This window comes from Lampetra planeri, chromosome 82 (genome assembly GCF_965212315.1).
Source record: "Lampetra planeri chromosome 82, kcLamPlan1.2.h2, whole genome shotgun sequence".
Classification (NCBI taxonomy): Eukaryota; Metazoa; Chordata; class Hyperoartia; order Petromyzontiformes; family Petromyzontidae; genus Lampetra; species Lampetra planeri.
In genome coordinates this window covers 3870250-3884931 of record NC_136186.1, presented here as the reverse complement: position 1 = coordinate 3884931, position 14682 = coordinate 3870250, and the positions used below count along the sequence as shown (strand labels likewise).

Below are 14682 nucleotides of genomic sequence, written 5' to 3'. Positions count from 1 at the left end.
GGCTATGGTGGCAAACTGCTTGACAAAACGCCGGTAATAGGAGGCGAATCCTATGAAGCTGCGGACTTCAGTGACCGAGGTTGGCGTTGGCCATGAGCTGACGCATTGCGTCTTAGCAGGGTCTGTCGAGATCCCTGAACGACTAACGATATGGCCCAAGTACCTGACCAATTCCCGAAGCAGAAAACATTTAGCCGGTTTAAATTTAAGCTTAGCGGAACGCATCCTGAGGAACACCGCTCTCAGTCGCTGGAGGTGCTCCTCAAAAGTCCGGCTGAAAACGATGATATCATCGAGGTAAATCAAACAGGTGTCCCATTGGAGGCCTGACAAAACCAATTCCATGAGCCTCTGGAACGTGGCGGGAGCGGAATGTAAGCCCATGGGCAATCGGTTGAATTCAAATAGGCCTCCCGGTGTCCGGAAAGCGGTTTTTTGTTTCGACTCGTCATCGAGGGGCAATTGCCAAAATCCCGAAAGCAGATCGAGCGTCGAAAAAAACTGTGCTCCCGCCAAGGCATCCAGCGACTCATCCATCCTGGGGAGCGGATACGCATCGGCCATAGAGATTTTGTTTAGGCGGCGGAAATCGACACAGAACCGCAAGGACCCATCCTGTTTTTTAACTAGGACGATAGGAGCACCCCACGGACTGGAAGAGGGCGAAATGATGTCGGCCGCCAACATGTCATTAACCGCCGACTGCACATGCTCCTTCTCGGCTGGGCTGAGCCGGAAGGGATTCTGTCGAATAGGAGCCGCGTCCCCCGTAGCTATGTGGTGGCGCAACAGGTCTGTGCAGCCAATATCGTACTTGTGACTGCTAAACACGTCAGCAAACTCGAGTAGCAAGCCCCTCAATGCTCCCAACTGCACACTGGACAGGTTACTAGACCCGGCACACAACGAGTCCACCCACTCTGTCCCCTCCTTACTTTGAGGATGCGTCTCGGCACTCAATCCCACGTGAGCAACGAGCTGTTCCTCGACGGGTAGCGGCGCGGCGTGAGCCAGCACCGTTCCCTGTGTAATTACGGCCGGCCGCGACCCCGTATTCAGGACCATAACGAACGGCTCACTGTCCCCCCTCACCATGGTCTGAGCTACCGCCAAGTCGAGGCCCCCTTTTGCTCTGTTAGACGGCCCCAACAAAACTCCCTGTGCCCCCGCATCCACCCCGAGGGGTTTTCTCAACCGAAGGGGTACCAACATTTGCGATCCCGGGGGCACCCGTACAGTCTGAGTTGCCAGCGCCTGCACCGTCGCACAAACCGTGCGTATTTTAGTAGGGCTCGTCAAAAACGCAACCCGCCGTCCCGATGGAAGCTCAATGCAGGCTTGATCTATGAGAATTTTGATGGGCATTTTGGACAGAAAGTCCGTACCTAGCAAACAAGGAACGGCCAGCGATGATGATACAAAAATAGGACCCGCCAATTTGATATCGCCAATACAAATAGTTGCCCAAATCTGGCCGATGATTCCCAGGGATCCCCCGTTCGCCGCGTAAAATGGTACGTCCACCGGCAGAAGGGGTCGACATTGGACGGGAAGAATGTTATAAATAAGGTCCGAAATGATAGTGGCCGACGCACCCGTGTCCACAAGCACCCGGACCTCAACCCCGTCAATAAACCCTGTTACCACGGACGACCCGGCCGATGCAGCCACCATCCTGTGGGCCAATTCGGACCATTCGACTGCTTCCGGGCCGTGTACGAACCCCCCTCGCCGAACCGAACCCCCGGTACCCTTATGGGGTCCCCGCACCGCCAAGCGGCGACCCAAACGTGCCGTGTATGGGGACCGAGCGCGTGAGGTGCCGCGACTTGCCGGGTTTAGTTGTGATGACTTGTGGCCCCGGTCGTCGTCCGGACGTGGTCCCGTGGCGCGCTGACGCGGAGCCCGGCACCCGGCTGCGACGTGACCTCGAAGGCCGCAGTTGTAGCAGACGACGAGGGACGTCGTAGGTTTCGGTTGCTCCAGCTTGCGGGATGAACGTGTAGGCGAACGACCTCCCGTTCTCCACTCCCCCGGTCTCAATACAGTGAAGGCCTCCTCCCGAGCCGCAGCAGGCTGAGGCTCGGCGACCGTGGCAGCCACTGCCCCGTTCCCCGCCGATGCGCAGATGACCGTTGGCTTGCGCTTGAGGACCTCGTATGCGTGAATACTCGTGGCAATCCCCAGGGAGCAGATGTCCATTTCGTCCGCCACATTGATGGGGACTCCCAAGCCGTGAGCCAATGCCAACAGCTGCTCCGTCACCATGGCGTCCTTCCCCTCCTTGTCCATGCGGGGAAAAGCTGCGTCCGCCAGGGCGAGCAGCGCCGTGCGATAGGCGAGCGTTGTTTCTCCAACCACCTTTCGCCGATCGTAGAACTGGTGGCGACAGGTCGAGGGCGGCCCGAACACTTTAGCCATTAGGTGTAGCGTGGCCTGGAGCGTTGAGCGGGACGACCTAGGGGCCGATGTGAAGGCCGCAAGCGCGTCGTCGTCGAGCATCGCCGGCAGTGCGCGCAGGGCAGTGGTGTCGGACCACCCCGACATTTCTTGATGTGCGAGGAACCTTCGTTGGAAGGCTCCCCAGTCGCCCCCGTCTGCCTTGAACGCCGACAGCGCGGGCAATCGTTGCTGGAGGACCCGGTCGTCGTCGTTGTCGAAACGATTTTCCCGCGCGCCGCTGTGGTTGTAGAAAATGTCAGCTCCGTCTGCAGGCGCATAATGGAGGGCTCCGGCGCGCGCCGATGACGCGGGCCGCTCCGAGTGGAGCTCTCCGCCCACGTGGTGTCCGCGCTTCCCGCCAATTAATGGCGGACCCTCAAAAACGGCGCCAACTTCAAAACTTTTGGCGCGAAGCGCCTTCTGGCAGGATCCCTCCAGCCGCGCCGCCTCCTCCAACCCCGCAGCCGTCCCTCCGCCCGCTGGAACGGAGATCTCCGCCAAAACAGCAGCGGCAGCGAGCAGCAACTCCGCCAGGCGGGAGTGTGCGTCCTGCAGGCTGGTGTCGGAGGCGAGCGGAGCGTCGGCCATCGCCGCGAAGTGCTGCATCGGCGGCAACTCCTCGTCCTCTCCTCCAGAGGTTGGTGTCTCCGGTACGCCGTCGTCTTCCCGATCTCGCTCGTGGGTACGGGTTGTCTTCCTAGTATCCATTCTTCTTGAAGACAGGTTTACTTCTGACGCCAGTTGTAATGTAGTAACTCGGCGGGAGACGACTTCACGGGTAGCACACTCTTTATTTCACCAACTTCGTTTCACAGGTGACTAACACCCACTGTAGTATCTCGGGTGACTAACACCCACTTGGTTACTCGGGTGACTAACACCCACTTGGTTTCTCGGGTGACTAACACCCACTTAGTTACTCGGGTGACCAACACCCACTCAGCTACTCGGGTGACTAACACCCACTGAGCTGCCCGGGTGACCAACACCCACTTAGCTACTCGGGTGACTAACACCCACTGAGCTACTCGGGTGACCAACACCCACTTAGCTACTCGGGCGACTAACACCCACTGAGCTACTCGGGTGACCAACACCCACTTAGCTACTCGAACACGGGCTCTTACGCCCCGTAGCCTCTCGAAACACACCCAGCCGGGGTGTTCCTCTCGACCCTGGGTCCCACAGTCCCGACCCACATGGGCGTCGGACCACGGGTCCCACAGTCTCGCCTCCGAGCCACACAGGGCCCCGGTCCCAACAAGGACAGCGGGACTAGGGGTCTCAGGGCACTACCTCTTCCCTCCGTCTTCGATCTTCAACTGGTTAACAACAACCTCGAGTGCTCTCGCGCGTCACCCTTTATACACTCCCTGCAGACGTCGCTGAGAGCACTCATCCCATTTGACCAATCACCGGGCGCTGGCTACGATCCTGTTTTCCCACAGTGTCAGCGCGCCTCACCACTCACGCCGCGCCGCCCCGTGATCTCTCACTCCCGGCGCGCGCGTCCACACCACGCCCCCAACGTGTGCCCAACCCCGCACCCCGTGCCGCCCCGTGATCCATCACTGTCGGCGCACGTCAACACCACCACTACACATGCGTCCATGTTAGTAAGTGTAAGTCCATTTTTTCGCGTGTCTGTAGGGCCATGTGTGCGTCTTAGTCCATCTGTGTGCTTTATAGACCTGCTCAAGGCCTATGACACCATCAGTAGGCCTGGGCTCTGGGTTCGTCGTGCTTTCGCAGTCCCTCACCCTTTGCTCACGATCCTTAAGGACCTTCTTGCTGGTGAGCGGCCCCACGTCAAACTACGTGGCCGTCAGTCAGAGCCATTTCCTCTACACCTTGTGGTGTGACAGGGATGTCCTCTGGCTCCCACATTATTTAACATATCTTTTGACCACGTAGTTCGTGAAGCCTTCAATAGCTGTACCGGAGGAATTTCCATTTGGTACAGATACAATGGGAGGCTGATCGATGCCCGGGTGCGGTCAAGGGATGGCTCCCTATTGCTCAACCACGTTATGTATGCCGATAATCTGCTAATTGATGCTCACTCGGAGGAGAAGTTCGAGGTGCTGTTGCTGAACCTGGAGCTTGCCACCAAGAGGTGGGGCCTTACCATCAGCCCCACCAAAACAAAGCACCTGCCTGGGTATTTTGTACCATCGGACACTCCATCCCCACAACTCCCAATTGGTGATGGGGCAGTTGTGGAGACAGTGGAGAGTTTCCCATACCTTGCCAGTCTGCTAATGACCAGCTCTGGTTTAACAGCAGAGGACTCATTCAGAATCACTTGAGCCGCATTATCTTTTCATTGGTTGTGTAACGCTGTTTGGAAGCTACCTGGTCTATCACTCTGCAAGAAGCTTCAGGTCTTCTCGGCCATGGTCATTCCCTCCCTTCTCTATGCTTCTGAAACTTGGACACCCCTAATGGAACATCTTCGCCGGTTAGAAACATTTAGGTTGGCCTGCCTACGATCCATCCTGGGTTTAACCAGGCTGCATTGTGTGAGGAGCTCACAAATACTTGAAAGATGTGGAAAAAGTCTCATCGGTGAGCTCCTCCAGCAGGCAAGGCTACGTTGCCTGAGTCATGTAGCCCGCGCGCCCAGCCACCGCATGTCTAAACAGCTTTTGTTCAGCCAGATCGAAGGGGCTAAACGGCCGTGGCACGGGCTGGAAAAGAGATGGAGTGATGTGGTACAGGAGGACGTGGAGCTGAGTGGACTTGCCGATGACTGGTACCAGCCATGTCAAGATCGGCCTCTGTGGAGGAGGCTCCTGAAGGACGCTACTGGCCAGTTGAAGGCAATCGCCCTCCAACAACAACGGAGAGCGGAGGAGCGATACTCACAACAACGAGCGGAGCGCCGGGCGGCTAAAGCACAGCAAGTTGACACAGTAGGGGCCACTGGTGGTGCATCAACCAGTCGTCTCAGTCGACCTGAACCATCTGGGTTTGCCTCGTGACCTCCTGCTAGCAGGCGTTTGAAACTTCACGTGGCCTCAAGGTGCACATAGCCTGTCACCGCCACTTCGTGGTGAATGGCGGTTGTTGTTCAGTCTATGTATGTGTGAGTGCATTTGTGTGTGTAACTCTATGTGTGTGTGTCAGTCCATATGTTTGTGTAACTACACCTTTTTCGCCCGGGCAACGCCGGGTACTTACCGCTAGTACCTAATTAATGAAACTGAAGCTATCAACTGGCGGTTAATTAACATAATTTATTCATAAATGCAATCGCTACTTCATTGTGACTGGTTCAGCATCCACGCCTCAACACTGGACATGAGCCCGTCTCATTAACATAATTTATTCAGTTACACCGCCGCTCGTTGGGGGAGGGAATTGTGTGTTGAACCCCGCAAGTGACGTCATGTCACCTGCTGCCGCGTGACGTCACGAGCTGCGACACCGCGCTCGCTCTCAGATCCGAGGTGAGAAGTTAACATCGTGGTTGTTGTTGTTTACCCAGGTAGAGCCTCTCTCCGTCTCTCTCGTCGGGATATCAATTGAGTAGCAGCGAGTATTGAATCGATGTCCAGGTTGGAACATTACAACGCGGGGCCTAGCCACGCGGGGCCTTGCCTCCTGCCCTCGCCTGATTGCATTTGCTTTAATCCTCTGCTTAAGTTTAATTCGTCTTCATCTGGCTCACTACTTCATGGGACCTCCTTTGCCAGTAGCAACATATAAGAAGAGGTTTTCCCCCTTTTTTGGCAACAAAGCAGGTGTTAAGATATTCTTGGTTCTTTCGGTAAAGTCACGTAGAAGGGAAATAATAAAGTAATACAATTTCTTGCTGTGGATTTCACAGCTGACGATGATTGCTCGTGTTGCAGTCGAAACGTGAGAAATTTTATTTTATTGTTTTCTTCTTCGAGACTTTAAGTGTGAAAACGGCAAGAATTCGTTGTACACTTTTGGAAAAATGTCTTGCTGTGTTTTTAACACCTGTGATGATTGCTCGTGTTGCAATCGAAACGTCGTGAGAAATTTTAATTTAATTTTTATTTTATTATTTCGCTTCTACCTGATGACTTTACCAAAAGAACCAAGAATATGAATCCCTGCAGTCAGGAAAGCTTCAAATCTAAATTTAGGTGTTAAGATGTTAAAACGCCGAACTGAAACCTCTTGCAAGGTATCGTGTCTGCATTAACCACAATATACTCGCGATCAATATGCAAACAAAACACATGCTGTGATAATTTATGCATTGTCTGTGAAACTGATTGGTCCACACCAGAGACGGCTTTCTTTCGTGCCTAGTCTCAAACGGTGTTAGACCAGAGGACAGCGCCAAAAGGCGTACACAGCACAAAGACAACGCCACCATCAGAACAATGACAGCTCGGGGTGAGCAGCTACATCATGGGACCTCCTTTCCCAGTAGCAAAATATAAGAAGAGGTTTTACCCCTTTTATTATTTACAGATTTGTACTATTCTTTGTCTTGGGATATTTTTTGTATATGGTTTCTTCGTGTTTATTTCAATTGGTTGGACCATCTCTAGCTCCACCCACCTACCTTGATGCACCCATCTCAGGCCTATATAAGACCTTGTCTCAGCAGCTTTTTCTCTCACCTGAAGACGATTGCTTGTATTGCGATCGAAACATCGTGATCTATTATTTTCAATTTACGCGACTTGACCGAAAGACCCAAAGAGTATTAATTCCTGCAGTCACGAAAGCTTTAAATCAATAAATGACTACGTATTTGGTTCTTTCGGTAAAGTCACGTATAAAGATAAAATAATAAATTAAGTAATAGCATACGACGTTTCGATTGCAACACAAGCAATCATCATCAGGTATAATGAAATAGCAACAAAATCTAACCAGAAAACTATAGACAGACATATAAGCAGACAGATATCACCAAGATACATAGAGCAACACAGGTACAGAGAGGGGGGATCGTCTCTGTGGGGTGGCCTTAAATAGACAGAGGGGGGCGGAGGCAGAGAGAGGGAGGGTTTAGAGAAAAAATATACATGTCAATGAGTACGAAGAAACGCGTAGTAAAGTACGCAGGCTTGAACATTTGGAGAGAGGGAGAAAGAACACACTAAATTAAATAACCTAGCAAAATATCGAAATGTTATGTAATACGACACAGAGAGTCGGTCAACACACAATAAACGCATAGCCTGGTCGATTACGTATTTCAAAGATTGCTGAGTTAGAATTTAAGTGTGAAAATTCCAAAGAAAGACAAAACGTAAAAAACAAGAGGAACGGAGACACACAGACAGAGCAGAACATAAGAACGACAAAAAACGAGTGTAGACAGAAAAAAGTGCACTAAATATACAGGCAGAGAGAGAGAACAAAAAACCCAGAGAGAGAGAAAAAGGTAAACTTAGAACTTCCCCGTAGAAGTGGTTCAATCTTAATTTTGGGTTTTTTGTTTAAAATACCAATGTGATAAAAATGAAACTCTTACTCAAGAAAAACAGAAATGAATAATAAAATAAAACCGATGCCACGCATATAAAGGATTTATAGTGAAAAACTTTGTTTTTACGGGTTAATTTTTTAGAAACTAACGAATAAAGCTGTGATTCTTTTTGGCCACAGATATTACTGTGTGGATTCAGAATACGAACTTATTTAAATTACCATCTCTGCTGGCTTATACAATGAAGGCTGGCCTGCCTATGATTCATGCAACCAGACTTTATTGTATTAGAAGCTTACAGATCCTTAAGATATCAATATAGAATATAATCTTGAGTCTCTTTGGCAGGCGATCGGACTGCCAATGACTGGTGCCGGCAGTGTCAAGATTGGCCTCTGTGGAGGAGGTCCATGAGGTATGCTGCAGGGTAGTTAATATATATTTTCTCTGCAACAACGATGAGGTCGGAAGAGCGACGCCCACATGAATAGGTGGAACGCTGGGTTCATAAAACCCAGCAAGACAGTGGGGAGCACAGCTGGTTCATCTGTCAGTCATCCCTTGACACCTGGATCATTCCCATTACCTGCTGACAAGGAATCCACACTTACATGGCCTTAAATTGCACCTATCATGGCATTAGCACTGGGATAAGGTTACTTGCAATTCGTCATGAATGTTGGATTTTTGTTTATATATGTTAATGATGCATGTGAAATGTATGTGTATTTAAGAGTTTATCTTTGTGGGGAGTTGTGGTGCAGTTATTTCACTGCATTATGAACTCAACAATTAGTTTGATTATCACCGACAGCAAACATGATTGAAAAGTGAAAGCTGAACTGCTTGTGGGCCTCTGCTATGTTGATTTATCTTAAATTAATTACATGGTGAAGGGAGGAAGCGTCAATACTGAGCCGATGAAGGCGGCCAGGCATGGTTCTGGACACACCACCACTTTTTACCATGCCAGTGTGTGACAGTGTCAAGTTTGTATTTGCAGTAAATTATATTAACTATTGAATATGGAGGTTAAATCAAAACAATCGTTTATTTTAGTTCCCCTCTGGAACTTTTTGGAAGAATGGAAACAGGAAATTAACAGCACATATGCTGCTGAAGTTAGATCTGTTCATCCAAGCATTCAAGCAAATCTGAGCCTGACTTCACACCTCTAAAGTCACGATTGAACATTTATTTATGCATTTCTGCATAATACAAATAGTATTATTACCAACAGCCTTTGCTATGTTAGCTGAATTTTGCTTGTATAAATACTACTTTTGCAGCCAGGCTGCCGAAATTGTGTGCTTGGTGTTTTGGGTTAACATTTATTTTGAAGATACTAGTGCTTCCAGGCATATTTATAACCTTTTGCCTCTCATTGTGTGCCTTAACAGCCGGTGTGATGAATTGGGGATAATCCTGAATATATGAATAAATATAGACGTGTAAGTCATGTGTGACTGTGTATTTATTCATTCCTCTGTGCCTCGATACTGATAAAGATGGTGTGGACATTTTTTTCTGTCTGCAGCTGATGCTTCTTCTGATGCTTCCTCTGCAGAATTGGTCTGATGGAGCAAAGGCACTCAGCACGGCTCAGCAGACAAAGACAACAATGGGACCAGTATGCAAACAGCATGGATTCTACTGGAAATTTTACACAGGACCAGAGATCTCCAATGGGAGAGAAACCCTTCAAGTGCACTGTGTGTGGGAAGGCATTTTCAGATTCATCTGCTATTAAAAAACACCAGAGAACTCACACAGGAGAGAAACCCTTCAAGTGCACTTTGTGTGGGAAGGCAATTTCAAGTTCATTTAATCTTAAAAAACACCAGAGAACACACAGGAGACAAACCCTTAAAGTGCACTGTGTGTGGGAAGGCATTTTCAGATTCATCTGCTATTAAAAAACACCAGAGAACTCACACAGGAGAGAAACCCTTCAAGTGCACTTTGTGTGGGAAGGCATTTTCAAGTTCATTTCATCTTAAAAGACACCAGAGAAGACACACAGGAGATAAACCCTTCAAGTGCACTGTGTGTGAGATGGCATTTTCACAGTCATCTAATCTTAATATCCACCAGAAAACACACACAGGAGAGAAACCCTTTAAGTGCAGTGTGTGTGGGAAGGCATTTTCAAGTTCATATTATGTTAGAATACACCAGAGAACACACACAGGAGAGAAAACCTTCAAGTGCACTGTGTGGGAAGGCATTTTCAAGTTTATATTATCTTAAAATCCACCAGAGTACGCACAAAGTAGAGAACCCCTTCAAGTGCAGTGTGTGTGAGATGGCATTTTCACATTCATCAAATCTTAAAATACACCAGAGAACACACACAGGAGAGAACTCCTTCAAGTGCACTGTGTGTGGGAAGGCATTTTCAAGTTTATATTATCTTAAAATCCACCAGAGAACGCACAAAGTAGAGAACCCCTTCAAGTGCAGTGTGTGTGAGATGGCATTTTCACATTCATCAAATCTTAAAATACACCAGAGAACACACATAGGAGAGAACCCCTTCAAGTGCAGTGTGTGTGAGAAGGCATTTTCAAGTTCATTTTATCTTAAAATACACCAGAGAACACACACAGGAGAGAAACCCTTCAAGTGCAGTGTGTGTTGTAAGGCATTTTCAAGTTCATTTTATCTTGAAATGCACCAGAGAACGCACACAGGAGAGAAACCCTTTACGTGCAGTGTGTGTGGGAAGGCATTTTCCAGTTCGTCTTATCTTAAAATACACCAGAGAATACACACAGGAGAGAAACCCTTCAAGTGCGGTGTGTGTGAGATGGCATTTTCAAGTTCATCTAATCTTAAAATCCACCAGAGATCGCACAAAGGAGAGAACCACTTCAAGTGCGGTGTGTGTGAGATGGCATTTTCATATTCATCAAATCTTAAAATGCACCAGAGAACGCACACAGGAGAGAAACCCTTTAAGTGCAGTGTGTGTGGGAAGGCATTTTCAAGTTCGTCTAATCTTAAAATACACCAAAGAATACACGCAGAGAAACCCTTCAAGTGCACTTTGTGCGGGAAGGCGTTTGCACAGTCAACACAGCTTAATACACACCAGAGAACACACTGGCATCAGAAGACCCCCAAGGAGTGTAGTCTGAAATCAACTTGTGAAAGTCAAAGTGCTGCAATGAGCCCATACCTCCTGAAAAAAGAACCAGAAGTAAATTCCAGCTTGGACACTATGACATGTATCAAGGTGACATTTGAAGAGGCGACAGTGAAGAGCGAAGAAGTGACAATGAAGAGCGAAGAAGCGACAGTGAAGAGCGAAGAAGTGAAGGTAAAATGTGAAGATGAACATTCAACTCCAAAATCGGACCTTCACATCAATGGATGCAACGTGAAGCAGGAGGAGAATTCTGACTGTGAGGCAGAGCGAGGAAACTCCCAGCAGTTTGTGGAAGTGGAGGTGTGGGTGGACTTCTTAGACAATACAAAGTCAAATGGAGAACCTGTAGATGTGTAAGCTTGAGACAATGAAGCTGGAATATATTCACATTTGTCACAGGCTTTTAAGGAAAAGAACGTGAAGTTGAACACTCCATTCCTAGGTTCAACCTGCAGAGTAAGAGCGGTCAGTATTTGTGGACCTGTGGGTTGGGTAGAACTAGGAGCGAGAGCCAATAAGCTTCCAAGCATTCACTATGTTATAATATTAGCATTTATATGATGCTTGCTTAATCGCCTCAGCAACTCGGAGTTTTGTATCATATCTCACTACAAACACTCGAAGAGCACGCCTTTTGGCGTCCTCTGGATTAACACCGTTTGATACTAGGCTCGAAAGAAAGCTGTCTCTGGTGTGGACCAATCAGTTTCAAAGACAATGCATATGTTGTGTCCTATGACTAACCACACGGTGATCCGAGGGGAGAGAATTTCACGTAAAAACAGGCACGACCCATACATCGAGACTACTGCGAGTTACAGTAGACTACAAGCGACAGAGAGTACTGCGACGCGCAGACTCCGGGGCATGGCCTCGAGATCAACAATGGGTGTTGTGTCTCACAGAGAAGAGGGGCGAGGTGATGCTCGGTGCTGAGTTTGCCATGGACCGACAGTATCGCTGAGAGTTTTATTCTACATTCATCCTGATGTTTTGAGTCGCTTGCAAAGTCAAGGATTGTGATAAGTTGTATTGTACTAAGCTTTCACAGTTGTTTAAGAGGTGTGCAAATACAATTTACAAGTTTTGAGAGTGAGTTCCAGCTCCCACGAGCAGCTGTGAGCGGCAGGCTCCGGGGAACCTGCCCCCGTGACTGGCACATCGTCAACGAGCTGCACCAGCAGAAGCCACGAGTCTACGAAATCAACGCAAAGAGTTGACTTACTGCAAGCAGCAAGATCTGGGGTGGGACTCTGCAATCAACCAAGGATGAAGAGGCTTGCCGAGTAGCAATGGGTTACCGAGTACGAGCTCGGCACTGACAGAAGAAGTATCGCTCAAAGTTATTCAACGCTGAGTGCCAGCTCCCACGAGCAGCTGCAGCCCGAGAGATAGTGACGAGCAACGACGAGCAATCAACTGGGAGAAAGGGTGGAAGCCCAAGCATCGACCAAACCAGCATCTTAGAGAACCAGCTGCACGCGCAACCAGGCATCGCCAGAGAGCACGGAGCCAGAGAGAGAGCGCAGCAGCGCCACCGAGCACGGGTATCAGCGGACGAGCGGCGAGCGCTGTCGAGCACCTTCAAAGACAGGCATTGTGCCGACTCAGCTCATCCAGCAGGCGAAAGAGCCTGACCAGCCGCCCGTGAGGAAGAGGAGAGCGCCGTGGGTTCGACCCACACCCACTGACCAGCACCAGCTGTGAACCAAGACAAGAGTGAGGAACAGCGACCAGCAGACGAGCTACGGCCGCTATCTGACCACGGAATCATCGCGCACCGCCGACGGCGAGCGTCGTGCCGACTCTTCATCCAGCAGTGGGCAGCAGCTCCAGCTGCCGGCGAGCGAGAGAGAGCAAGGAAGCTGTGTGTATGACCCTCCCCCACACTCACATTCTCGCCACGTATCACCCAGCATCTGCTTGACGCAAAGAATTGATCAAGGAGACAAAACCACCAAACACACATACCGGGACTAATAATAAGAATAATGATAAGAGTGCGTCAACTATTAGCTGATAATGAAGAACATTGCTGCCCATTGAGTCACGTGGATACGGTCATTCAGAAGCATTTTAGTCGTTCTTTTTGTTAATTTTAACTGTACCGATGAATTCATTGACGAAACTAAACGTTTAGAAGCGTACGTTACGAATCCACACACTCACAGGGAGACTTGTGTTGGAATCTTTCTTTTGATCACAGAATCTTTCCCGCGAATTTATTGAAGCCTTAGCCAATTGATAAGCATTTGCTGAAGCAGACACACTGCCGCACACCATTGTTCCAAGACATTTAGTTAATTGCATAATCTACCAATGAATTCATTGAGGTCTACTTTTGCAATCGGGACATGTTTCTTTATTGCCGTTCGTATGAATATCGTCACATTTATTTTTACTGACTTTTTCCTATCGCCGTATATGCTCGCGTTACTCTTTAAATTAACCGATTGCTCTGTTACCCAGTTTAACAACGTAATCATTGAGGGTTAAATGTACGGATCAATGAGGAGCACATCTCCAGGAGTACTGTGTTGACAATTCCAAGTGTAATAAAGGACTCTTTCTCAAAGTCGATCTCCGTTGTCCTTTATTTGGGTTCGTAGAATCTCGTTCACACGGCGTCCTCGCTCAGGCCCGCATCTCTCCCGACGATCACTCCACAGCCACTCTGCTGCTCGTTCTGCAGCCTCACTGCTGCTCCGCCCAGCAGCCACACCGCTGCTCCGCCTGCAGCTTCACTGCTGCTCCGCTCTGCAGCTAGCCTTCCACCGCTCGCTAGCCCTCTGCGTCCTGACACCGATGGCTGACGGTGCCGACGTCTCCCACCGCGTGGCGACCGCGCCACTCTCCCCGTACTGCCCAGCGTGGCCTCCTCCCGTTTCACTCCGTCTCAACTCCCCATTCCCCTTTCGGTTCTCTCCCTAAATCCTCTCCCCCACGTGACCCTAACTCCTCCCTCTCCTCACGTGACCCAGACTCCGCCCCCCCTCAATCCTTGCTCGCATTACACAAGCATAAGAGTTCGCATATTAGAGTGTTGTGTTTTTGTTTATGAATTAAAGCTGCTTAACACAGAAGTGTCTGAGTGGTTCTTTCCTAAGTTCATGCATAATGATCTTAATTATAAGAACTGTTCCCTTCGGCGAGATCTGAATTCTGAGACCTGATAGAATTACACTAAAACATAATCAGCGAGAATCTTTGTATTATCACGATTAGTAATTTTTTCACGGGGCGGGGGGGATGGTTTCATGATGATTCAAGCGCAATATATTTATTGTGCACTTTATATATGTTATAATTACATTGTAATATTAAATAATTATACAACTCACCATAATGCAGAATCAGTGGGAGCCTCAGCTTGTTTTCCTGTATCTAGATGGTCCCATCTGGGGGTGATGGGAGATGGTGACACCCGAAACGTGTTGCCTATGTCCAGTCTACTCCATAATCTCGTTTTGGTTGCTGTCACTGCAGAAAACCCTGCTTCACAAAGATAGGATGTTGGAAATGGAAGCAGGCTTTTCAGTGCTTTTGTGACAATATCAGGATATTCCGCCTTGACTTCAATCCAGAACGTATCGAGATTTGAACTTGTCTCAGACATGCAACAAACTTGAAATTTGCCATGTGGGTACTTTGCAAAATGTACACCATG

The 14682-nt window shown here is 48.9% G+C and overlaps 2 protein-coding genes across 2 annotated transcripts in view; both read left to right on the top strand.

The window, feature by feature from the left end:
• The window catches only part of LOC144738390 (uncharacterized), a 38822-nt gene extending 25232 nt beyond the window's left edge, over positions 1-13590 (top strand). The window contains 3 exon segments of the mRNA XM_078621426.1: positions 9433-9707; positions 9709-10077; positions 10079-13590. Coding sequence (XP_078477552.1) covers positions 9433-9707; positions 9709-10077; positions 10079-11372 — 1938 coding nt within the window. The 3' untranslated portion in view covers positions 11373-13590.
• The window catches only part of LOC144738423 (uncharacterized), a 176377-nt gene that overhangs the window by 19693 nt on the left and 142002 nt on the right, over positions 1-14682 (top strand). The gene's annotated exons all lie outside the window — the stretch shown is intronic.